The 24,933-nt window shown below is 40.3% G+C and overlaps 1 protein-coding gene across 3 annotated transcripts in view; it reads left to right on the top strand.

Annotated features, from left to right (window-relative positions):
- Positions 1 to 24,933, top strand: part of zranb3 (zinc finger, RAN-binding domain containing 3) — a 95,931-nt gene that overhangs the window by 37,884 nt on the left and 33,114 nt on the right. For 2 of the 3 annotated variants that reach the window (XM_084713528.1, XM_084713529.1), the window contains exons 9-14: positions 536 to 655; positions 3,409 to 3,528; positions 4,222 to 4,401; positions 5,382 to 5,555; positions 7,951 to 8,380; positions 17,812 to 18,117. In XM_084713528.1, the coding sequence (XP_084569654.1) occupies positions 536 to 655; positions 3,409 to 3,528; positions 4,222 to 4,401; positions 5,382 to 5,555; positions 7,951 to 8,380; positions 17,812 to 18,117 (1,330 nt within the window). The remainder of the gene's footprint in view (positions 1 to 535; positions 656 to 3,408; positions 3,529 to 4,221; positions 4,402 to 5,381; positions 5,556 to 7,950; positions 8,381 to 17,811; positions 18,118 to 24,933) is intronic. The other variant, XM_084713530.1, reaches the window with a different exon arrangement.

Here is a 24,933-nt window from a genome sequence, read left to right on the forward strand (position 1 = left end):
ACCTCACAGAAAAAGGAAGCTGCTAACAAACTAGCAGATTGAGGTTGTGGTAGACCAGTAACTCCCATGTTTGTGTTTTAAGTGGAAAAAAATCAATAAGTGCCTCATACAATACCACATTAAATAATTCAAACTGTCCCTTTAAGTTGTTTGTTAATTCTGAGATTCATCTTCTTGTTTGTGGATCAAAAGGTGAATTTTCTTGTATCTGCTGTCACCAGAATCCAAAAAGAAAGAGCACGCACCAATCATATCTCCAAGTTGTGAGTTATTGATTTGCTCTCACTATCTGCGAGCTGACAAATGTGCCCCAGTCGCTGTGTGTGCTCTCTCCTTTTAAAGTCTGGATCCGTGGCATTCAATAGAGAATCGATCACACAGAAAGGATGCCGCGGTGATTAATTGACTTCTTCACTGATCTAGCCGATCCCTCTGTGTGTGGTCGACCAGTGAAGTGATGGATTCAGTGGCTCTCTTTCATCTGTGTCTATTTCTGTATCTGTGTGTGTGTGTGTGTGGGTGTGTGTGCGGCCAGGCGGGAGCTGTGAAGGACTACATTAAGATGATGCTGGAGGCAGAGCAGCTGAAGTTCCTGGTGTTCGCCCACCACCTCACCATGCTGCAGGCCTGCACCGAGGCCGTCGTCGAGGCCAAGGTAACCCCGGGCAATCCGCAGGCAACTAGATCTTCTAAAACGCGTTAAAGTGCCGGTAAGCACCGGCCGGGGTAGCACCTGTAGGAAATACAGCAACAATGGCTCGAAGTTTTGTGGGAATAATGTAAAATTCAAACCAGACCACTGGCTCAAATTTAAGTTTTCAAAGCTGGAGTTTATGAAAGCATAATTTAATCCATCTAACTCCAGAACAAATTGTTCCTCATGACACACACTGCCTCCCCGCTCACAAGCTTTCAGATCTCAATAAGAGCCATCACGCACATGACACTCAACATAACGCACAACCCTGCCCGGATACAGGATGTTGAAGCATGCCTCGTCCCCTCTGCCATCGAAGCTTTGAGCACAAAAACCCTGCTAATTATAGGGACACACTTATCTATTTACAGTATGGATGTAGTGTATATGTATGTAATTATCAATATGTATGGTGCATTGATGTTACTATGTGAGTGACTCTGGTTGAATCTACTCTATGGATCGTATGTACACTGTATGAAATTGTACCAGAATTATTTAATGTGCTGGCACAGTCACTAAAAGGTCTTTATATTTCATGTACTGGTACATTTCTTTGTATTTTATGTTCATTGTTCGATTTAAACCAAGAAGAGGTAAGTGAACAAAATGCAGCTGTCAGTTTAACATCATGTCACCTAACAATTAATTCTCTTTCTTCTTCTGTCCACAGTTGTAAAGCTTTTGTCAGCTATAATCAGTCAGAAAACCAGCTCCCTGTGCACTCAGCTGTTACAGCTCTCTTAAAAAGCTTCAATCTGGTGTCCCGAAACCTTCAAGAGGTGGTTTAAAAAGCGCTGGAATTTGTGTTATTCTTGCACTATCAATCACTTTGAAACAAGAGGGAGCACTGTTTCATATGATTGATATTTCATTTGGTCATTTCCATTTAAGCTTTTTTTTTCCAGCCACGGCCCAAATTGCCCATTAACGGTAACCTGGAAACACTAAATGTGCAGAACATATTCATATTTCACTCCTCTTCCCTGGCTAACCAGAGGTAATTGGCCCCATACTTAAGTTTTATTCCTTCATCCATTGTCCTGCTGTGTTTATAAGTCAGATCTTTGCCATATCTGTGATTAACTTTGACAGAGTACTGAGCTCTATGCTCACAAGCTCTTCAGCGGGGGATATACAGCAGATGTTAGCAGCCATGAATTATTTGCATCGTCCACTTAAAGTATACTCCAAATACAGACATTCTTTGTAATACAGCATCCAGCAGTTTTCAGCATCTTTTAAATGAGGGTAAAAGAACTTCTGCTATCTATTAATCATCATTCTTGAGGAAAAGACAACTTTTTCTCTCTCAGAAAGTAAACTTTACTTCCACAACTAATCTCCCAAGGTGTATTTCACAAGTCATCACAAGCAAACGATATCTCTTAGCTCGGCACCGGCAACCTGTGAAAGAGTTCAAGTGTGTGTCTGTGTATGTGGGTGTGTTTGCATGTCGCAGGGGTCGAGGAGGTGTCAGCTGAATGCAATGCAGCGGTACGACGTGTGATAACACATTCCTCCGTGAGAGGCTCACTCTCTGGTGCGTTCGCACTCACCAATTAACAGAGATGGGCTAAAAAAAGGAACGACAGGCAACAAACGCGCTGTGATGAGAAGCTCGGCAGAGACAAGCGACGGCGTTCCAATCACATGACGTTATCGCTGTTTATGCTCCACACTTTCCCGTTTCTCACCTGGTGTGGAGCTGGAGGGCTTGTTGAAGAAAGTTGTGGATGTTTTAAATTAGTATAAATGGCATTCTAAATGCAGGAGACAAACAACTCTGATGAAACGTTTTTTGAATGTTTTTATAGCCTTTAGAGGTTGTTGTAACCTGGTGGAAACTTAGTTGTCCGTGAGCACATTTATTTGACCTTTATTTTTCCAGGAAAAGTCAAACAGACCTCTGTGGTCTTTCTCAGCAAGGCACTGCTTCATATTCATGCAGTTACGGTTAGATTCACACGTGGGAGCTGCACAGTACGACCACGTTCTCCCACCGTCGGCCACTGAGCAGCTCTGCAGGACCGATGGACCCAAATCAAAAGAGTGCGGTCGCTGCAGTGCATTAGCAGCCCAGTGAATGTCAAGTTCAAGTTCAGGTTTAATGAACACGCCGCCGCTGCTCTCTTTGTTTGGTGCTATGAATTGTTACAAAATATTCTGTTATTATTATTATTGTTGCTCTCATGTTCTTTCAGAGATGCTATTCTATTGGCTGTGATTCATTGCAGCTCCTCCGCCCGTGTTTTCTATGGTGCATTCATTCACACATCTGCCATTGAAACATCTATAGTGGGGACTGCAGGTTAATGAAATGCTCCCTGCCTTTAAAGTAATAACCCAGCACAAACCTCTACCTGCTTTTTAGAGGCGGACAGTGCTGTCCCTCACAAACTGCGTGAAACTTTAGTCAATTCAAATGAATGTCCACCTGCTGCAGCTGAAAGGATTATTGATAGAAATTTTGTTCGCTGACTAGAAAACCAAAACAATGAGCTAAAAGAGGCTAATATGTTCCATAAAGGTGAGGTTAACTTCAGCATCGGGTGGCAGCTTTACAGCGTCCTCTGAGTGAAATTTAAAGATTTCTCTGCTGTGCACACGACAAGTGTCGCTGTCTGGTTTAGCGTTGTTCAATTGTCACCAAATCCTGAATCTTCCTCCAAGCAGTAAGTTATTCTGTTGTTTTGCGTCTGTTTTTGCAGGCTGGTTATATCCGTATTGATGGCAGTGTCCCATCCTCAGAACGAATCCAATTGGTCCACAAGTTCCAGAGTGACCCAGAGACGCGGGTGGCCATCCTCAGTATCCAGGCAGCCGGTCAGGTACTCGCGCAAACAGACACTCCATGACTCACCATAATTTTTTATTATTTAGTTGAATGATAAAATAAACCCACTTTTAGGGAATAATAAAACGCAAACATAATAAAATTTCTGAGCTGCTGAAAATAAAATCTGCTTTGCAAATAAAGACACTTGGAAGTAATCGCAAATCACACTTTACCTCCTGCAATAATTGTTGAAAAATGATTGATTTTCAGCAACAGAAATGTCTAATAAAGACTCAAAAAAGTTTGGTGCAAGTACTTTTTAATTGAATGAAACCTATGAAGACTCATTGTCTGTGGAAATTAACTAATGCTGTACTGTTATGCAAAACTAAATGGGCTAAATAGATCATTTGGTGCATATTACTAACAATGATGACTGTTGTCGGTTGTAGTGAATTATAATCAAGGTTTGTTTAAGTAGAAATAAATGCTGAAAATGTGTTTTACCCTTAATGACAAACTTAATAAACTCAATTAATCTGAGTGACCGAATATGTGCAGAAATGTTACGTATTCCAATCAAATGAAGTAGGTGCTTGAAGCACTTATACAGCAATTAGCTGCTGATATTCTGCTATTATAAAGGACTTCTCTAAATTAAATTCCATTGGATGTGGAGTGTTTCATTTTAGGTGAGGTATTTTTGTTCTTACTGGGCTAATGTCTGTGTGTCTGTCCTCTTCAGGGTCTGACCTTCACCGCTGCCAGCCACGTGGTGTTTGCCGAGCTCTACTGGAACCCCGGCCACATCAAGCAGGCCGAAGATCGAGCCCACCGCATCGGGCAGACGTCCTCGGTCAACGTGCACTACCTCATCGCCAAGGGCACCTTTGACACCGTCATGTGGTCGATGCTCAATAGGAAGGTGCAGTGGGTGACTTTACAGCAGAAAGCTGGAAGAAATCTCTGCTATTAATTTAATTGAGCGCTCAATGATGCCTTATTTAATTTGAATGATAAATAACTGGAAAATCTGTACAGTTTCCCAAAACATTTATAACTTAACTGAATGAAATTTCACTTGTATATTGCTCTCTTGAAATTTGTGTCTTTCAACTTAAAGGAATAGTTTGTATTTTTGAATATGGTTGTCCTGTGGGACAGGGCAGGCAGCATCTTTTAGCCATTTAAGTAAATCAGTATCGATTTAAGTATATGCTATATTTAGAATATTTTCACCACTTTACTTTGCCATTAAACAGCTTTGGTATATCACTGTCCTTAAAACACAAAGAAACAGATCAAGGCAGCAGCAAGTCCAGTGTTCTGCAAGGTTAAATTACTGATTTCGGTTATGGAGGTCGGTCGCTTTGGAGAAAGTGCAGTTTCCCATCAGGAAAGACAGCAAGGTAAAGCTGTGAAAATATTCTACATGTAGCGTACACTTAAACTGATGTTAGTTTTTATAGGTGGGATTTTTTTAGGTGGCTGCCGAGCCGATCCACACTGATGCCATATTGTCCATCATCTCATGTAGGTCATACACTGATTATGGATAAGTACCTCACACAACCCCCCTTCAAAAAATCCAAACTACCCTTTTAAATATTTCTCTTTATATACTGGAGTATGAATTAACTTAGAAACATCAGTGAAATTGATTTGCATGTGAGAACAGGCTTTGGGGATTTGCGTTAATAATCACAGATGTCGGGATTTGTAATTAAAGCTGAATTATTCCAATATTTTTCTCCTTCCTGTCTGTGATGCTGCATTTACAGAACAGGCGTGATATGGGAGGGGGGAAAACACTTTAACCACTTCATCATGATGTTTCATGAAGCCAAACAGAAACATGAAAGAGAGAAAACTTTAGTGCAGAACTGATTGTCCCATGTCCTTCAGGAAACGGTGACCGGCAGCACCCTGAATGGCAGGAAGGAATATCTGAAGGCCAACGTGGGCGACAAGGACAAGTGGGAGTTTCTCAACTTTGCCGATGCGTGGACGCCGAGCGAGATGGTGCTGCCGCTGGAGGGAAATGCAGGAAACAGCAAAGACGACACGTACTTCACACATGTGAGTCGGGTGGAAGAGTTAATCAGAAACACCGGTGTCAGCGTTTGATTTTACTTTTTATTGTTCAGTTCTGGGATTATTTAAAAAAAGGAAAATGTTCAAAAACACAAACCCCCGGCAAACTACAGCATACAGTACAATCCCAGAACAGATCCTACATGAAATTACAAGGCAGTGACTACAAAACAGCAGAAAATGTGAAACTTTCCATAATAAAATGAGATTACTCTCACATATAATAGTTAAAACTATGTTTTGTTTTTATATATACTGTCACTGAGTAGGTCAATGTTCAATATCTGAGGAAGTTTTGATATTCGGAGGCAGAAAGTTCAATTTTTTGGTTTTCTGTTTTTGAGAAAGCTGCATACTGTAGGAGGACCTTGGGAAATTCATAACAAGGGACCTTGTCGCTCTAGTGATGTTCACTGAGTGGAGCTTAATAAAGTCCTTCAAAGGCGAAGGAGCTGGATTGTGAATAATTCTATAGACCAAACATACTTAAAAATATTACATTTTTTATGGAGTAACCATGGTAACATTGAGATTTGCCATCAGAGCATTTCAAGGCTTTTTTTTTTTTAAATAGATGCAGTAATCGAGAAAGAACATAAGAGCCCATCTAAATTTAAAGAATTATTAATATATCTTTGGTTAGTGACACTTAATCTGTTTCTTTATGGAATTCCCTAAAGAAGCGCACATACAATAAATCAATAATAAAGTTAGTTATCCTCTAAAGTCAGGAAAACAAACTCGTACACGCAATAGTTTCAACAGACATAATGAGACGTAATGAGACGTAAAAACAAACGTAGAAAAAGGAAAAACAGTATTTGAATAGTAACTTTAGTAGTATTTTGAAAAGGTGGCACTCAGTTATGTTGTGGAAACGCTGTGATGATAACAATAAATCTTATTTAAATAGGACTTGCCAAGCACAGAGCACAAAGAGCATCTCAAAAGAAACAAAATAAAATACAATGATAGAATACTATAAGAAATATAATAACAATATTAAGACAGAGACTTGAAGCAAGACAAGAAATATAAAAAAAAGGACACTAAGAGGAGATAGCAGTAAAAACAGCAACATTAAAACATCTGAACTGAAGCGCTGTACATCTGCAGGTGTGATTGCACCGTTCTCTGATCAATTTGTCACGATTTCCAAGCATGTAAGGGATGATTTCATAGATAAGATAGCCAACGGACTCCACGTCTTGTAAATCAGACTTCCACAGAGGAGGAATATATTAGTGAATGGCGCGATCCCCGTCTGTCATACCCGCTAGATCATCGCCGAAAACGTCCCAGGAAAAGTCCTGGAAACTGATGTCAGAAAAAAAAAAAAAAAAGAGTGGGAACCCTGGTGACAGCTGAGGTGTTACTTCACTAAACTAAAGTTGACTACTTGTGATAAGTTGCACTAAAAATTCTGTGAAGAATTATCTGAGGATTCAGTTCTCGTGGTGTTGGCTGCAGCCTTTTGCATGTGAGGATTTACACCTTAATCACACTGATGAACATGTCTGTGAGTCATACAGAAGATTAAAAACACAGTTTAATCCATTTTGGTCACCTTAGCAAAGCCAATGCGTCATTGGGTACTTACATATATGTACATATAAATACACATTAAACGTACTTTAATCGAGTATATTCATTATCCGCTACTTTAAACTTCTATTCCACTACATTTCAAATGCAAGTTGTTGTTTTTTTTTACTCCACTATATTTTGTCGGATAGCTTTGGTGAGTTTAAAGTTGATTATTTTTCTGAAAAACTGAAAGATTAAGTTCTCCATAATGTTCTGAGAAAATTCTCCTACTTCATAAGCTAAATAAATATTTAAAAACCCTCTTGGATTAGCTGGAAAATGCATTTTCACAAAGCTGAAAACAGGCCTGTTTCTCTGCGTTCGTGTAAAAGGACACTGCAAACACATGATGATGTTATGGAACTTGATGCATTGTTGTAGATTAAACTAGTATTATATGTACAGGGTACACTAGAACCTAAATACAGTTGATTAAAGTAGGAATTTGGCCCATTGAAAGAGCTGTGCAACATTTACGAGACATATTCAATGACTGGTTGTGTTTGTGGCGTGTATTTTTTTACCGTCAGACTTCTGAGAACCTGAAAGGTTTTTCTGTGCTTGTTCTTTATTAGTCATCAGGTAGTTTTCATTATTCTTTCCTGTGTTACCAGGATACAACTTGGCTTCAGAGAACGGTGCTTTGTATTTTTATCAAAGGGTAAAATAACAATTGCAACAAAGGGGAGATTTGTGTCATAGATCCTTTGTTACTTTACAGGTGCATTATCATTCATGTAACAAATGTTAACTGTGTATTAAAAACTAATTTGGGCTTGTTTTCTTTCATTAGTTTGAGAAAGAAAAGCAGCACGACATTCGTTCCTTCTTCTCCCCGAGCGCCAGCAAGGAGAAGAAGAGAAAGAGAACAGAAGATGGAGAAACATCTCCCTCCATCGCCTTAGAGACGACTGCTGCTTCTGAAAACAGAGAGGAGAAGAAAGAAGAGTCCTCCGCCTCACCCGACAAGGACTTCTCCCCCCAGCTGAAGAGGCTCCGGACGCCGCAGCCCAGCTCAAACCCCAAGTCCCGAATCAGGGGGAAGAGGAGGTCGACAGCCGGGGGGATCGGGTTTGGCACCTTAATGGCGCCACAGAAGCTGTTGGAGCCCGACCCTCCATCTGAGACGTGGAGCTGTGGGGCCTGCACCTACTCCAACAGCGGCCTGTTGCCTTACTGCGAGATGTGCGAGTTCCCACGCTCTTCTTCTGCCATCAAATCAGGTAGGATAAAGAAACAAGTAATAACAAATCACCCCATCTATCCACCCCTATTCTGTGTTGGTGTGTGTGCAGTTGTGTTCCATTAATTATTCTTTTATTAATTCACAAACTTCATTTCACTGATTGCAAAACAAACTGGATTCCATTAGGAGAAAGACAATAATTCCATCATCTCTTGCATGAAATGAAGCACCTGAAGCCGAAATCCATTCATTGCTTTATTTTCCTTCCCGTCAATATCAATCGCAGCAGTCTGTTGACATAATACTTTTGAACAGCATTACAGATTTCACCAGATGGAGATGCGTGATAGCGAAAGATGGAGGCAGGCTTGCCAGAGTCTGAAATAGCTCTGCTCGGAGAATATTGTCTGTCTCGCTCTCTCTCTGCAGATGACAAGGACACAGTATAATTCTCACCTGTCAAGCTGAGAGAGAGAGCGAACAGGCGCCTACTATTGCTGCAAACGTCTCACACAAAGTTGGGAAAAGTTGAGCTGGCTCCAGCTGATATCTCTGACAGCCTATGATTGTATCTTGCAAAAGAGAGGGGAGGGAAGTCGTTATGACCTGGCAGGCTGCAGGTCCACGCTCTTTAAATGTCTGAGATGCATCAGCTCGGCTCGGCAGATGACTCCAAGAAATATCCCAAAACTCGATGCGGTTTTAGCAGCAGTGATATTTAAACAGTGTTGGTTTTAGTGCTTCTCATGATGCAGGATGTTCCACTGGATTTTATGGCCATATTGATATTGGAGTGAGTGTAATTTGAAGTAAGGTAAACATATATATTTATCTTCAATCCAACTATCCATTCTGACACAGCCTCCCACTGAAAATAAACTGAAAGAATTACTACACCAACAAGATGATTCATTTAATAAAAAGCTGTGACGGGCTTAGATACTGTGTACCGCAATGAAAAACAGTGAAGGTGTTTTGTTTAATTAACTTTTTATTTTTTATTTTGTTCAATTCGGTTTATTTTCAGTTTGTTTCCAGAGTAGATTTGCTCGTTGCAGTTTAGTTTTTATTGCTTACAAATGTTTTGTTTTAATTTTAGTTTAGTTTCTTTCTTTTTTAAAAAAATATGTGAGTCGTATTTGTAAGTTCTGACAAATTCTCCTAGTCTCATAAATGCACCAATGCCTCCTCGTCCTTGTTGTGTTGACCAAATTGAAAAAGGTTCAAATTAAAGACATTTCGTGTATATTTTTTAAAATTTTATTTTAGTTTGTTGTTCACAATATTCTCTCTTTTTTTTCTGTGGTCTAGTTTTTATTTTCATTTCAGTTAAATTGTTTTTTTTTTTCACACCTAGTTATAGTTGATTATAAAACCTTCACACAGCTGGTTCCACAAACATCCTGATTCCCTCACATCTTTTAGTTCAACATTCTGCAAGAACAGTGAACTGTTCATGACACCGGCATCTGGGTTTAATAAGCCTGACTCAGACTGCTAATACAATCCTTACAGAAGAACCAGAAACATAAAAGGCAGACTATGAAAGGAGGCAAGAGCAATGAACATTTAGGAGTGAATGGAAGCAGGAAGTTAAGTAGCTAGAATATCACACATCTGAGGACATAATGTGCTGCAGTGTGTGCTGCCAGTTTCCTCAACGAGCCGAGAAGTCTAGTTTGTTTTTCATCAGGAACAATGCCTTCGAGAAACACCACATCACAATTCATGGAAAAAATGGACCACATGTGTCGCAGTTAAGGAGGGCCGTGTTAAACTGGGTTTAATTAAGTGTTGTTTTTACAGAAGTTTACGTTTGAGCCACCGTAATGTGCTCTAACTGCCAAATTTAGGGGTTTGGTGGGGCCAGTAAAAATCTATCCCTGCGTTTATGGCGAGGATTTGAATGTCTGATTGATTGAGTTTTATTTACCTGGCTTTAAAAATGATTTAGAATAGACTTCTGTGACTCATATCTGTGCGCTAACTACGGAGCCTGAGCCAGGAGGCAATTAGCTTATCTTAGCTTAGCATAAAGACGGGAAACAACAGGAAACAGCAACACAGAGCAGAAGACAACACGCCTACCAGCACCTCTGAAACTCCCTAATTATGAGATACAACATGTTAATTACAGTATAAGCTTTAGATATCTTGTTGCAGTTGCTGTTTCCACCTGTTTCTCATCTAACGCTCAGCATATTTCCCCTAAAGTCATCACGTGTTATAACTGCTCAGTGCAAAAACAAGTGCTTACAGCTGAAAGGAGACTATAAAGGTTTTTAGGTCAGGGCAGAAAATACTCAGTAATTAACAATTGTAGTCTAAATTGATTCAAGGTATCAGAGCACAAAGCTAGCAAGATGACTCATGACAAAATGACCTCTGGCCCTTTGCCTGTCGACTGAGTGAGCCTGAGAAAAACACTGCGAACTGATCTTTTTCCTCTATTGTCTGACAGTTTGCAGGCATTTTTTGTTTCATAATGAAATCAAACGTAGAGGGGGGAGTGTGATAAAAGGAAAGAAATGAGCAATGATTCTGATGTTACAAGAATCAGTATGTCACAATAAGATTTTTATTTCTTTCCACAATATATTTATTGATTTTTATCCTCCAGCAAGATTCAGTACAATTAATACAAGAATGTCTCATGCATTTTTTAATCATGACTGTGGCAGGGTTACCACTCAATATTCCTACGAATTTTTGTAACAATGGTTCTTCAGTTTCACACAGAAGTAATAAAAGCAGCCTCTTGATTTTTGGCAGACCACCATGACAACTGTGCTTGCAGATTTTATTAGCTGTAGCTAGATAACATTAGCTAATTAACACTAATTCTGTGTTATTTGAAAGCTTCTTCCCTGGGTGATTTTTATGTTTCCTTATGACTCCTTTTAATATTAAAAACCTGTGAATAGATGTAAGATATGCACTTAATGGCCACATAAATTATGTGATGTTGATTCCAATATTTAGAGTGGAGGGTGACCAATGGCTGATAAATAATGCCGATATCATAACAAATAAAAATCTTAATTCTATGCACATTACATTATAATATACTTAGTTACTTAGAGGACAAAATTTAAGTTTAGATTAGATTTAAATAATAACATTAATAACTATGACCACAGGCATAATAACATTAATTAACACTTATAATAGGTACAATTAGAAAAACAAAAATTTAAAAAGAACAAGAGATAGACGTACTGACAGTGTGACGAGTGCAACACATTATTCTTTTGTATAATGTTTGAACGTGTTTAGCCTTTCTGATAATCTACCTTGACTTTGACTGCACTGAATGAAGAACTAATTGATTAATTGAGTATTTGTTTTCCTAACCATCTCTTACGTGACCATAAAACCCACAATACTCTGGCTACTTTTCATAAAAATGAATGTTACCTTGCTTGGAAGCACGCTAACTGGACAGACGGACTGCTTTGAAATGTAAATTATTGCAACTGTTGGCCAACCCTGAGAACATTTCACCACTTGAAAACATTATTATATTGTTCTTTTAATTCACTGACATCGTTCTCTGCAGAGGAACGCAGCCAAGGTTGTGAAAAGTGCATGAATCTTTCAGTCAAGATGATTATTTTAAATTATGAACACATGCATCATCCAGTGTGACATGTTTCAATTTTATTTTGTTCATAACACATTCAGTTTCTCACCTGCCTACATTAATGACTCTCAAGTGTCTTTGTGATAATGTAGGATCTATATTCAGGGTAAGTATAGAGTAAATATTGGCCATGCTGAAGGTTGTTTGCAGCTCAGTCCATTGCAAGTGATGATGGTGCACTTAAAACACACACAGTTCAAACGAGCAGTACCTCAGCCTTTGAGCATCACAAAAACACACACCCACACACTCACCCACACACACATTTTTTAGCAGAATTCACCCCCCATTTTCATGCTCAGCTGCAGCAGATGCTTGATAACTATTCAGCAATCACACTCTCTTCTTTGTCACAAGCGCCACTCTGCATTCACAGCAGCAGGCTGTGTCAGCTCGCTAGACGGGGAATTTAACAACCTGCTAAATTTGTAAATGACAGACTGTGCTGAAAAATAACAACTGTATTTATGGAGATATCTCTCAACTTGGCACAGAGATCCTCAGCTTGGTGAAATGTAAGAAAATAATCAGGTCAGAGCCTATAGTATGACATGAGAGATGTTATCCCTTCAAGAGCAGCAATTTCTCACAATGACTGTAAAGAAAGTTGTGACAGATGTATTAAGACATGTTGCAGAGACTCACTTAATGCCAACAGATTTATGCACTGACATCAGAGCTTCTTATTTAAAGCAAAGGAACGGAATAAGTATCATTTGGCCTTCGTTGTCTGTGGATCTGAGCAGCATGGCAGAGATACAGCAAGAGAGCAGCTGTAGAGGAAGAATAGTCAGCATGCAGAAGGATATTGGTCTGTTGCACCATGAGGCGTTTGTACCACAGTGAAACTTAACAGAATGTGCCAGGATGAGATGCAAAAATGAGGAGGAGAAGAGTGATTTTCATGTTGGGAAGGAAAGTATTGAAGCTTGATGTGGGGAAACAAAAATGGCAGGTTAGAAGATGGCTACCAAATGTCAAAGTTGCAAATTGACCCTCACTGAGCCCCTGTCTGTGAAGCTTTCCGTCTTAGAGCTGCTCATGCAGTTTGCAGTGAAAACTGTGGTGGCTTTACCGCTCGACATTCACACAATTTTTTGTAACAATGGGTCCTCAGTTTCACACAGGAATAATAAAAGCAGCTTCTCGTTTCTGGCCGACCACTGTGACAACTGCGCTTGCAGATTTTGTTAGCTGTAGTTAGATAACGTTCGCTAATTAACACTAATTCTGTGAGCTTTTTTGAAACCTCCTCCAGCTGACTTTTTCATGTCTCCAGCTGACTCTTTTTAAAGTGAGAACCCTGTGAATCAGTGTTAGATGTGTTTAACAGCCACATACGTTATAGTGGTCGGCAATTTTCAACGGCTGATGCCAACATTTTGAGAGCAGGGTGGCTGATGGCTGATGTATGATTCCATAATTTCATGCACATTACAGTCTAACGTACACAGTGACATTAACCAGTAACATTTTATTTTCCACTGAATTTTTATTAATGAACAAAATAGAAAAATACATGTTTATGTTGTAGCTTTTAGAACGTGACTGGTATTTAAAGGAGAGTGTGATACAGTACGTCTGAAGCATCATCATTCAGCTGCATCATTCTATACATTTAACATAATATGTATTTAAAGCTAGCCAGTAATAGTTTTGGATTAGTCTCAATCCTGGATTTTTCTAATGTAGTTAAGTAGTGATATGAGTCTTAATCGTGGGGTCTTAGCCTTGAAAGCAAGGCTAGGTTGCTGCTGCAGGGTGCAAGCATCCTTGACTTTGAGAAGCACCTTCTGTTTAATCCATTCCTCACACTGTTGCTCTTGTCTTTTTCTCGCCTTTTGAAAAAAAAAAAATAAGAAAACTTGAGCACTGCTCTCTCGCCACTTTGTCATGTCAAGCTGTAGCCGTGCCTAGTTACAGCTGCTCAGCTATGATTAAACTGTTCGGTGGAGGGGAGTTAACAAATGGTAAATTGTGAAAGCCAAATCTTATCTTTGGATATATCGTTGGTGGGAGACTGTGGTTGTTTTATAATGTTCAGTCTCCTTTTTTGGACTTTCTGGCATTTGGAATTCTGAAAAGTTGGAATTCCTGTAGGCGGCATGCGTTATCTGTTCACTTGGCCATCACTTCTCATATCTACCACAGAAGATGATTTCCTGTGCAGCGGGGAAGGGAGTGAGGGGGGGGACTCACCAAATTCAGCTTTCATTAATTGGACACAAATTGAATCACTGTTGTGCTGTATCGCCAGTAATCGAGAACTGTTTTTAATCAAACTGTCATGGAGTATAACCTCCTTTATGTGACAGGGTTCGGTATCTCCGGTGGGTTAGTCTGAACAGTTTCCTGAAGTTGATTTTGCCCCGGTAAACAACCAGACGACGGCTTCCGTTCCGCTCGACCATTTTCGGTGTTGCATCGGCGGCGGCGAGTTCCTGTGTTTGCAGCTTTTTTTCAGGCCGAGAGCGTGGGCACGGTTCAGTCCTCCAGCTCTTTCGCCGGTAGACCAGCAATTTGTCTCTCAGCAGCTACTGTGAGAGATGTATACAGGAAGAGGGCAATTTGGTTATCTCCCGGCTCTTTACACCTCTCAGCTAGCACTCTGTACTTGTCCTGATTTTTTTTTTTTTTTTACTGATTTTAGCGTGTAACAACAAAGTCCAGTCCGGTCTTTAACTGTTTGATATCTCACACTATCTGAGGACTCAGTGCTTTCCTCTTCTTTGATACTGCAGCTGTTTAACTGCCTGCACTCTTGGAAATAAAGATCCTTACTAGAACCATAAAGGGTTCTTTGGCCTTTTATTAAGGAGGACCCAAAATCAAAGGTGATACCTAGAAGCATCTGTGAAAGGTATCACCCAGAATCTACTGTGAGAGGTTCTACAAAGAACCCTTCTATGGCCTGGAGATTCTATCCAGAAACTTTCCACCTTGGGTGGAGGGTGCCAGCAAGTTTCTCAGGGTTTTTTTTTTTCCAAAAAACCTGTCACATTGCAATGGTTTTATCTAGAACCATTTATCTCGTTCTACTGAAAACCTTTTTGTATTCCAAGGGTTTTATAAAGAACACACCAAGGCAGTTCTACCAAGAACCTTTTTATATTTACAGGGGATTTATCTAGAACCCAAGCAGGGGGTTCTACCAGAAACCCTTTTATATTCCAAAGGTTTTATCTAGAACACACTAAGGGGGGTCTACTGAGAACCTTTTTATATTATCAGGAACAATTCTTAGAGCTCTTTCTTCACCAAAGGGTTCTTAATCGAACCTTTAGTCTTACAAAGAACCCTTGACAAACCCTTTCTTCAAAAAAGAGGTTACTCAGAAGCAAATGGTTCTGCATAGAACCTTAGCCCTTCTGGATGAACTGTTGTTCCTAAGAGTGTGCAGACTCCAGTAAAAGCTTTTCCCGTGTTATTCAGCCACTGGAGTGTGTTATTTTTCATGTGAATTCTCATAAGCTCTTGCCGTTGGCTCTTGCGTAGGATCACATGCTCTTTGAATGTGTTTGTGTGTAGTTGTATGACTGTGTGCCTGGATTTGAGACTCAATTTTGGAACCTTATCAAGCCACTACAGACATAATGGGCCCCTGATTGGGGGGAAAACAAGGGGGTTGACTGGTAGTGTAGAGGCACGGCCCTGTAGGATTTCCCCGTTAACATCTTCCTCGGTGGGGACAGCTTAACACAAATTGAGCCGTCTCTCCGCGGTCTCGCTCGGCTTGTTAGCGGAGGGGGGCAGCGGTGGGGCCAGGAGCCCGGAGACTCAGATGACATTTCAGGGAGCCGACTAGAGGCTGGCCTTTTGAAGAAACAAGCCACAGAGAGGCAGGATCACTAATTAGCCCTCTGCGTCCCCGAGTCTCACAACTTACTGTCTTGTTAGATTTCACACCTCAAGTTCAACAAATAATGTGAAGGGATATGGTTTAAATTTAACTAGGAAAGTAGGGGAAGGAAATTGTATTGCACTTCTCCTCAAGAAGTTCTGTTCAGACAGAGTGACATTTACATTTGGTTATAAATAATTGTTTTCTTGCCTGTAGCAGCTAATCTGCCGGTTAGCTTTGCCTTGATAATAAACATCAGTCCTACCAAACCCTCAGTTTATGAGCCGCAGTGCCTCAGAACACGATTTAAAAGTAAAATTTTAAATAATGGGGAGTCTGTGAATGGCATTGCCATAATCCTCGTTTCCATTAACATTTTTGTGGCTTAGATTTCTGCCTGACCTTCACAGAATTACAACACTCGCTATGAATGAAAATCAAATGAATGGTTTAAGAGTGGAACTGCAGAACAAGCTTGATAGTCAGTCTACAAGGTGCCGTAAGCTGCTTCTTTAAAGCGAGAAATGCGTTTGGCACTCCGCCATTATCAGCTGTTGAACACCGTTCTCTGCGCCCGGCTGGAGCGCCGCACAGATGCAGCAATCGCTGACAATTATTTTGTTTAGGTTTGATTGCACATGATGCAGGCGGGCAATTAAGAAAACAATGTGACACGAATATAATTCATTCTCTCTGCAAATTATATTGGCTGTTTGATCCCAGAGCCGGTGAAAGAGCGGCGGGAGAGGTTGGCAGGTGTTCCATCTGCAGCTTAACGCTTCACTGCCGATGTGCTGTTGAGCTAGGATCTAAGGCAGGGTCGTCAAATGTAAGGCCCGTGGGCCCGAACTGGCCCTCCACAAGGTTCAATCTGGCCCACTGGATTGGAGTTGTCAGTCATTCCAAACCAAATTGATTGATACAAGTTAATCTATATCAGATTTGTTTGTAAAGTAGGTAAAACTTAACCTTCCTCATTAGCTTCCAAATTAGTTGGACGGATTAAACAAATTTCTAGATCACTACAAGTTGTTTGATTCATTAAAAAGAGAATATTATATTGTTTAGATCCCAAATGCATGAATATTTTGTTTGTTTGTCTGTATGTTTGTTTTATTGCACTTACTTTTCTTAAAGGTGTGGTATGTAGCAATTGCATATATATATTAAATAGATCAAAATCCTAATTAATAGGATTCACATCATATGTCAAACGGGCAAACAAAACAGCCCAGTAAAGAGATTTCAAGGGAGGACACTTGCCGCTGTCAAAGAAATTAGTATTTTAAATGATAAATTATAGTAAATATATTGCAGATTTCTCCTTTAAGACGTCTCAGGTTGTTCATCATCTGTTTTGTAAATGGATGGTTCATTAATTGTGACTGTTTTCAGAATATAATTGTACTTCTTTACACTAAAAAAATCATATTTGGAGCTGTTTTTATTTCTAGGTTTTATACAGTTGTTTTACAGGTCTAGACCCTTTCAGACCAAATTGGGTTTGAGCTTGACACCCCTGATTTAAAGAGTAAAATGTCCTTAGCAGTGTCGACCTTCAGTTAGAGGTCAGTACATAGAAATCAGCCAGGTACCTATAATATATAATAGAATGATTTTAAAAAACACACATTAGAAAATGTGTCATGTGCACTGTTAAGCACTTCCTTGTACACCTTCCTGAAAAGAGCTGTGTGTGTTTATACTTTTCACTTCATCCCTGCTAAAGTCTACCCGTATTACACAATCTCATCCTCTGAAATTGTCAGTAAAGGACTTATGATAGCTAATAACATCACTAATGAGCCATATTGGGTTTTACTTTCATGTCAGAAGTCATTTTGTCACCCTGTCACACTCTTCAGATGATGGATATCTCGCCAGGGAATGAAACTCTTCAAAGTCTGATTACACTGTGCAACCAATAAAGTAATCTTCATCTCCCCCTCTCTCTCCTACCCTCTCTCTTTCTCTGTTGGCTCAGAGCCACCCAGGCCTCAGCAGCCCCCCTCAGCCGAACGGGACCGAGCGTGCGTCGTCCTCTCCAGCTCCGACAGCGAGCCAGAGCTCAGCCGGGGAAAAGCCCAGCCTCCAAAATCGCGCAAAGACAAACACAGCGAGAAGGAGGAGGAGGAGGAGGAGGATGAGCCTCCAAAAGACAAACAGAAACTAGAAGAAGCAGAGGAGGAGGAGGAGGACAAGCGGCAGCTCAAAGGCAAACAATCAGCGGGAGAGCGAGGCGACAACGTCGCTGGCGGTGGCGGCCGCCTCCCCCCTGACCACACACAGGGTAATCCCACCTGCAATCTTCTCCTTTTCATATCTAGGGAAATTGGCTGGTGCCGCGTTGTCACCTGCCCATATAATGCTGTTTAATATCATCACTTCAAACCAATAAGGGACTATATCTCATTCCATATGTGGCTGAGCATTATTATTCTTACTATTATTAGTATCTAGTTGGGGATATTGCCTATTTCTGCTCTCAGGAAGGAGATATTGAGTAAAACCTCACTAATCTCCAGAGTGCAGCTTGTTGAAACAAGAGCACCAAAATACACACATGGTTTGAGGTTCAATCACTGTCCAATAGGAAACTGATGAGCTCCTGATTGGCTGTTTTTTTAATAAAGTGGACAGAGGTCTAATTACATAAAAGGCACAAGTTTCCTCCTGACACCAACTTCTCCTTGAAACACAACCTGCTCTCCCTGCTTTCCCCGTCCACTCTGGTTATATGTGTACATGTCTGCAAAGTCTCTGAGGGATGTGAAGAAACAAATTCCCAATTACACAGTGTGTAATATTGCAAATTAAGACCTCTGTGTTCAAGTACTTGTGTCTCAAAGGGATCCGCAAAGCAATAAATTGCGCTAATTACAAAGAACTAATTACACCGTGTGCAATATGAAGAGCTCTAAAAAAAAAATGCCAGACTAGCAGTGTCTAAGAAAAGCCTGTGACCTGGGTGTTGCCTCTGAAAGAGTGCAGACATTTTGGGGCAGAGTTATTGGATGAAACAAGGCTCAGGGTCGTTTTTAAAGCTTCTTTGTTAGGATACTTAAAGGGAAAGTTCACCCCAAAATCATACATGCATATCTCTCCCCCTGGCCTGTTGTGCTAATTATCCATCCAGGTTGCTTTGGTGTGAGTTGCTAAGTTTTGGAGATATCAGCCGAGATGTCTGCCTTGTGAGCAGTAGAACTATTTTATTTCTACTAGAAAAAAAACATTCCTACATGAAACTGCCCACAACAAGGTCAGAGACATTTCTGTTGAGTTATATATGTATATATATATACTGTATATATATGTTCACTAAGGTCGATAACTCCCAAACTCAGCAGCTTACCCCAAAACTATGGCTAAATAGCACTACAGGGCAGAAGAAATATACATGGTTTTGATTCTGGGGTGAACTTTCCCTTTAACATTGGAGGGAACACAAGCAATTTAGGTTTTAACAGGCAAGCTATCAACCCCTATTACCCTTTAACATCCAAAGATCAGTGTGGAACAACTTGGCAGATTCCTTTCCTTTCAGAGCCACACACACACACACACACACACACACACACACACACACACACACTCTCACATGCACGCCTTGACATCTATTAGTAGCCAGAGATTGTCGAGTGGTTAATTTCCCATCTCTGTAGCTACCTGTGCCCCCCAATGGTCCAGGATTGAATCCCGCTGCAGCTTCCCCTGCAGTGCCTTCTGCACTCTGCGTTCCCCCCCTTCTACTCTCAGGCAAAAAAATACTAAAGGTGAGCGAAAGGCCCGCTTTCTTTTTTTTAAAAAAAAAAACACCTCTATTTAGAGCGACTCTCGGGGAGAGATAAAAGCTTCACTGTCGATCAGAAATGGCAGCACTAAAGAGACACTGCTGGATGCCAACTTGGCCCCCCACCTCCCCTTTGGACATGTACTTTTCCCTGGAGACAACTAATATCCATCTATCTATCTATGTATTTATCTGTCTCTTTGTCTGTCTGTCAATCTATCTATACCTGTTGACCGATCAGTCAAACCATATGGCTGGCTGGCTTTTTTGCTTTTTGTCGTTGATTTTTCTGTCTTTTTTTGTCCAGCCCTCTGTCTGTCAGGCTATGTAGCTGTTTGTCTTTTTCTTAATGTCTTATAATGCAATATTTTGTGAAATTGACAATAGTTAAACCCCACAATATTGATGCTGTCTACATCTATCTGTATCTTTCTGTCCATCTGTATAGCTGCTTCCTATCTTTTCAGGTTACTGTCATCTGTTTATCTGTCACGTATTGTCTATCAGTCTGTCCGTTTATGTAGCTGTCTAGCTTTCTGTCATATATCTGTCTCTGTCCATCTGTTTGTCTGTCCTTCTGCCAATGAAGTTAGCTAGCTAGCTCTCAAGCTAACTATTTATCTTTCTGCCATCTATTTATCTTTCTATCATTTGTCCATCTGTCTCTGTAGCGATCTGTCTTTCTGTTATCTACTGTATCTGTCTCTCTGTCCATGAGTGTCCTGATGCCTATATAGATTGATAGCCAACAAGCTGGCTTTATAGCTAACCTTTTATCTTGCAGGGGTCTACTCATCTACTGTTTCTCAATCTGTCTCTCTCTTTATCTTTATAGCTGTTTATCCATCTGTTGCTAACTTTTAACTTATTCTATTTATGTCTATATTTTTGTGTATCTGTCCATGCAGCTGTCTGCCCTTCTATTATACATCTGTCTCTCATCAGTATCTATCTGTCTGCCTGCCTTTTGTCTATGTTTCTTCTATGTAGGTTTCCATCAATGATCTGTCTATCTATTGTAGCTATTTGTCTGTCTATATATCTGTCCATCTATCTTTCAGTCTGTCTGCCTGTTTGTTTGTCCGTTTTTCTGTCTGTCCTGTTTGTGGTTAGTCAGTTTGTTAGTTAAATGCCGCTGCCAGTCTGGCTCTGTCAGCGTGGGTTTAGTATGAAACACAGCGGTTGTCCAATAAAAGTGACCTATGGGGTCAGGAGCGGAGCCTAATGATTTTCCTCTACCTGCCCATGGTTTTAGAAGGCAAACCACAGAGCTGTCGGCCGCCCACATCTCTTGATTGCTCTGAGATTACTTTCCTCACAGCACAGACAGGCAATCACTCCTCCTCCACCTCCCCGTCTCTCTCTCCTCGCTGTCTGTCGCTCCATCTATCTGCATGACCCAAACATTTAAGCACGGATACATGTGTGTTTTTGGATGTTAGTTCAAACAGTGGAGCAGAATCAGCCGCACCAAACCTCTACATACTTTAAGAGCACAGTTAGAATTCCTTTTTTTATCTTTTTTTTTTTAATCTTTTGTTTCAATCCTGCAGAAGATGAGATGACTCAGTCCAATTAGGCGTTGTTTTCTTTCTCTCGCAGTAAAATAACAGATAAATCCCTTGGGGTGTTTTGAAGGCACTGTTCATACTGTGTAAGTGACAGTCTAATAAGACGGCTTTGTAAGATGAATTGCCCCCATCGTATAAATGGCCCACTTAATGCAGCTGGCGCGTTCCGCCACTGCAAACAGGGGAAGGGGGAGAAAAAAAACTGCTTACAACAAATATAGGGTGCACATTGCAGAGCTGCTAGGTTTCATTACAGAGGTAGAAGGACAGATAGATGGGATTTTGTGAAACGCTAGTGTCCTAAAAATGTTTGGGTTCCAGGTTTCTGGCGCCGCACAATGCTTCCATCTGGTCATCTTGGTATTTTCAGACAAAAGTGGCCCATTCCAACCGAAGCCAGGGTGAGATTAGAACGGCGTGTACCAGACCCAGGGAAATTGGACCTATGAGGACAGCAAACATAAAAATGAAGGATATGGACATTGTACGGGATAGGTCAAAGAGAGGAATTGACTTATCAGGATGAGCTCACCTTGAAGCCAAAAAAGTTTTAACATCACATTGCCTCACAGATCAGTGGTGGAATGTAACTTATTCTCAAATTAAAGCCAACGTCTCAAAAAAAAAAGGTGACGTGCAGGAAGTTCAGAGTGAGGTTTAAACTGAGGTAGGCAGCTTATTTTTGTGGTTGTTCCATGGCAACCTTTAAGCTTCACGTCATTCAAGCGGTTTGAGAGAAAACTAGACTTCTGCTTCTCCTCTTGCCTCCATTTTTAGCCTCAAGAATATCTCGCCAGTGACAGGATACTGTGGCCAAACGCAGGTTGATGGATTGTCGAGTCTCATTCCTAGAACATCAGTATTTCACAACCTTGGAATGAGAATCAACTATCTTTCTCCAGAATTGCCACTGCACCTTTAAGCATCACTCTGTATCTGCAGGACTTTAAATATGGTAAAATTTAATTACAGTTTGTAAGTATTATTTACAGGTAGTCAAATAACCTACAACTGTCATCACATTTTTAATTCAAATATTGCTAAAATCCTGGTTGGTGCATGAAAGTAGTTCATGCAGAAATCTCTCATGTAAAATAACCTAAACTGTCATGATGATAAGAAGCTGATTGAGTTTGCAGAGCTTTTCATTTAGAATAAAATAGACAAAACTTTATTGTTTATCTTTTGCATGCAAAAGGCAGAGATTTGTCTTTGCTCACATGTGCAGATAACTGGTATTAAAACACAAAAAATAATACAACACAGCACATCCAAACAGGGCTTATTAAAGGAAGCACACAGGTACTCAATGATAAGACCTGCATCAGGGTTAAAAGAAAGCAAAATATTAAGATACCTTTGTTGCTGATATCAGTGAAAAGTAGTTGTAATATTTCTATCATGAAATATTATAAATATTTCTATGTTCTTTATCTGCTGCTTTTTTGCTTGTTTGTGATTTTGTTGCCGTTTTATTATATGTAAAGCACTTTGAAGCATACTTTGTGATATTGGGGTATGAAAACCTTTGGCTTGACTTGTTTCGAACACCACTGAGAATCTGCAAAATGATATTAAAACCTAAAAAAGAAAATAATAATGGACCCACTCTTTAAAAACCCATTACCGTCACTAAAAAATGCGTTGTAACAAAGCTGAAAACATGGCTGTTCTTCTGCGCTCCTGAAAAAAATACATTTGATCCATGGTAACGCGATGTTAAAATGTTGCACTCATTTGGGTCGACAACCCAAACATTGTTTGATTTTGTCCCACCCTCAGAGCATGATGGGATGGATGTCTTTGTTCCAGTATGTCACTCAGCCCTCTCAGTGTTTCTGTACAAAAGCTGATTCTGTCCCATAAGCACCGGAGAGCCGGGGCAGGTACATGGCAGCACCTGTTCGGTGGAAACACTCTTGTCACGGACAAGCCTGTGTCAGTATTTTCCCCCATTAGCAAGCCAAATGGACACACACACACACATTCTCAGGAACACACACACACACAGACAAGGCAGACAACTGGCCACGCGAAGTGATTTAAGGCAAGTATTATCAGAGTGTTATAGGTCATTGTCTAAATGAAGCGTGGTCGAGCAGCGGCGGTCTCATTTCCACCGCCTGACCTTTTCTTGCTAGATGCTGGCAGGATGAGCGAGCTACATTGCTGACATTAATGACCCACTCTCTCTCTTCTCCTCCTCTGTTTCTCTCCATCTGTGACTGTCATTTTATCACTCTCCCCCTTTTCTCTCTCTCTCGCGCTTTTGCTCTCTAGCTGTGTTTCCATCCTGTTGTTCAGCAAATTCCTGAGTGAACTTGTGAAAAATAAATTGGGAGGTTTCTGTCAGAGGAATGGGTCTTCAGTACAGCTGCACAACAATACACAGCTTTTAACGAACAGTTCGACATTTTGAGCAATATCCTGATTTGCTTTTAGAGCTATTGATGCACTTGGGTGAACATTGACCAGCAAATTTGCACCGTTTGGCAATAGCAAGCTATCTTGAATGGAAAAACCAAAGCAGAAGAAGCTATGATTGCTTATTAGCTATGCAGCACAATCCAACTTTATTTAACTTCCTCTGTCAGAGTATAAACTGCAGAAGAAAAATTTAGAGCTGAAGGTAAAACTAAAAATAAACTGCTACCTTTTAGGCCCATTTTCGCCGCAGCTAATTAGCTTACTACCCAACAGCAAGCTCGAAGAGCTGCTGTAATCATGTGTTTGACTGACTGTTAGGCTGCCAGCATTGTGCAAATACAGTATATTGTCAGCCTTGTTTTCAGCTTGGTGACGATGCACTTTTCAGTGACCACAATGGGTTTTTAAAGAGCTGGTCCGTTAGATAATATTCAATATCTATGAAACACTGTGAAATTTACATTTTGCCAAGTCACGTCCGTGACGTTTCAACAAGTCTAAAATATCTAGCAGCTTTATTTCAAGAGTTCAGTTTTGCTTCAAGCCTGAAAAATTAAACCCAACACTTGCGTTTTTCACCTAATATTTATTCAAAAACTGAAGTGAGGACCAATTGCCAGCATGTGGTGTGAAAGTCCAATCAGGTCCAATTTTGAGACACTTCCTGTCTTTATTCTATGCTCATGTCTGCTCACCGCTGACAGCTTGGCACATTGAAAGTGATTGCCGATATGGACGTTAAGCTCATAAGCTAAAAAACAAAGCACGATTGACGATAATAGTCATTTTAAGCGCAGACAAATGCTACTAAAGAAAGTCATATTCTGTCATATTCTTCCTTTATTCATTCAAAATGATCTCTTGCTGCTTTTAGAAACATTAAACACGAAACTAAGCCGTCAGAGAGTGTTAGAGCTCCGCATGTTGACTAGTTGTTATATCAACTGGTGATGGAAAAAGCAAAATTGACTTTCATTTCTACTTATATGAAAATGTTGAAGATAATTTCTTAAACGTTGTCATTTCAGATTCTATAATCAAGTGTTTGAGAGCAATAAACTTAAATATAAGGTGTTTTTTTCACAATGTACTATATATGGATGCACATTGAAATGATCAGCTACAAATGTCATATCTTCTCAATATTGTGCCATATTTAATAAGTCTCTCACACGCTGCTGGAGTTTAATGTCTCTGCTCGTCGTTGCATCAACAGAGGAGCAAACAGAGGCACCAATAAAGCTGTGAAAGCCAATAATGAGTCAATAATATAATATATACTCAGTGAGATATTAGTCAGCCTCTTCCTCTCTCCCTG

The sequence above is a fragment of the Lutjanus erythropterus genome, chromosome 24 (assembly GCF_056507025.1).
Source record: "Lutjanus erythropterus isolate fLutEry1 chromosome 24, fLutEry1.hap2, whole genome shotgun sequence".
NCBI classification, from domain to species: domain Eukaryota; kingdom Metazoa; phylum Chordata; class Actinopteri; order Lutjaniformes; family Lutjanidae; genus Lutjanus; species Lutjanus erythropterus.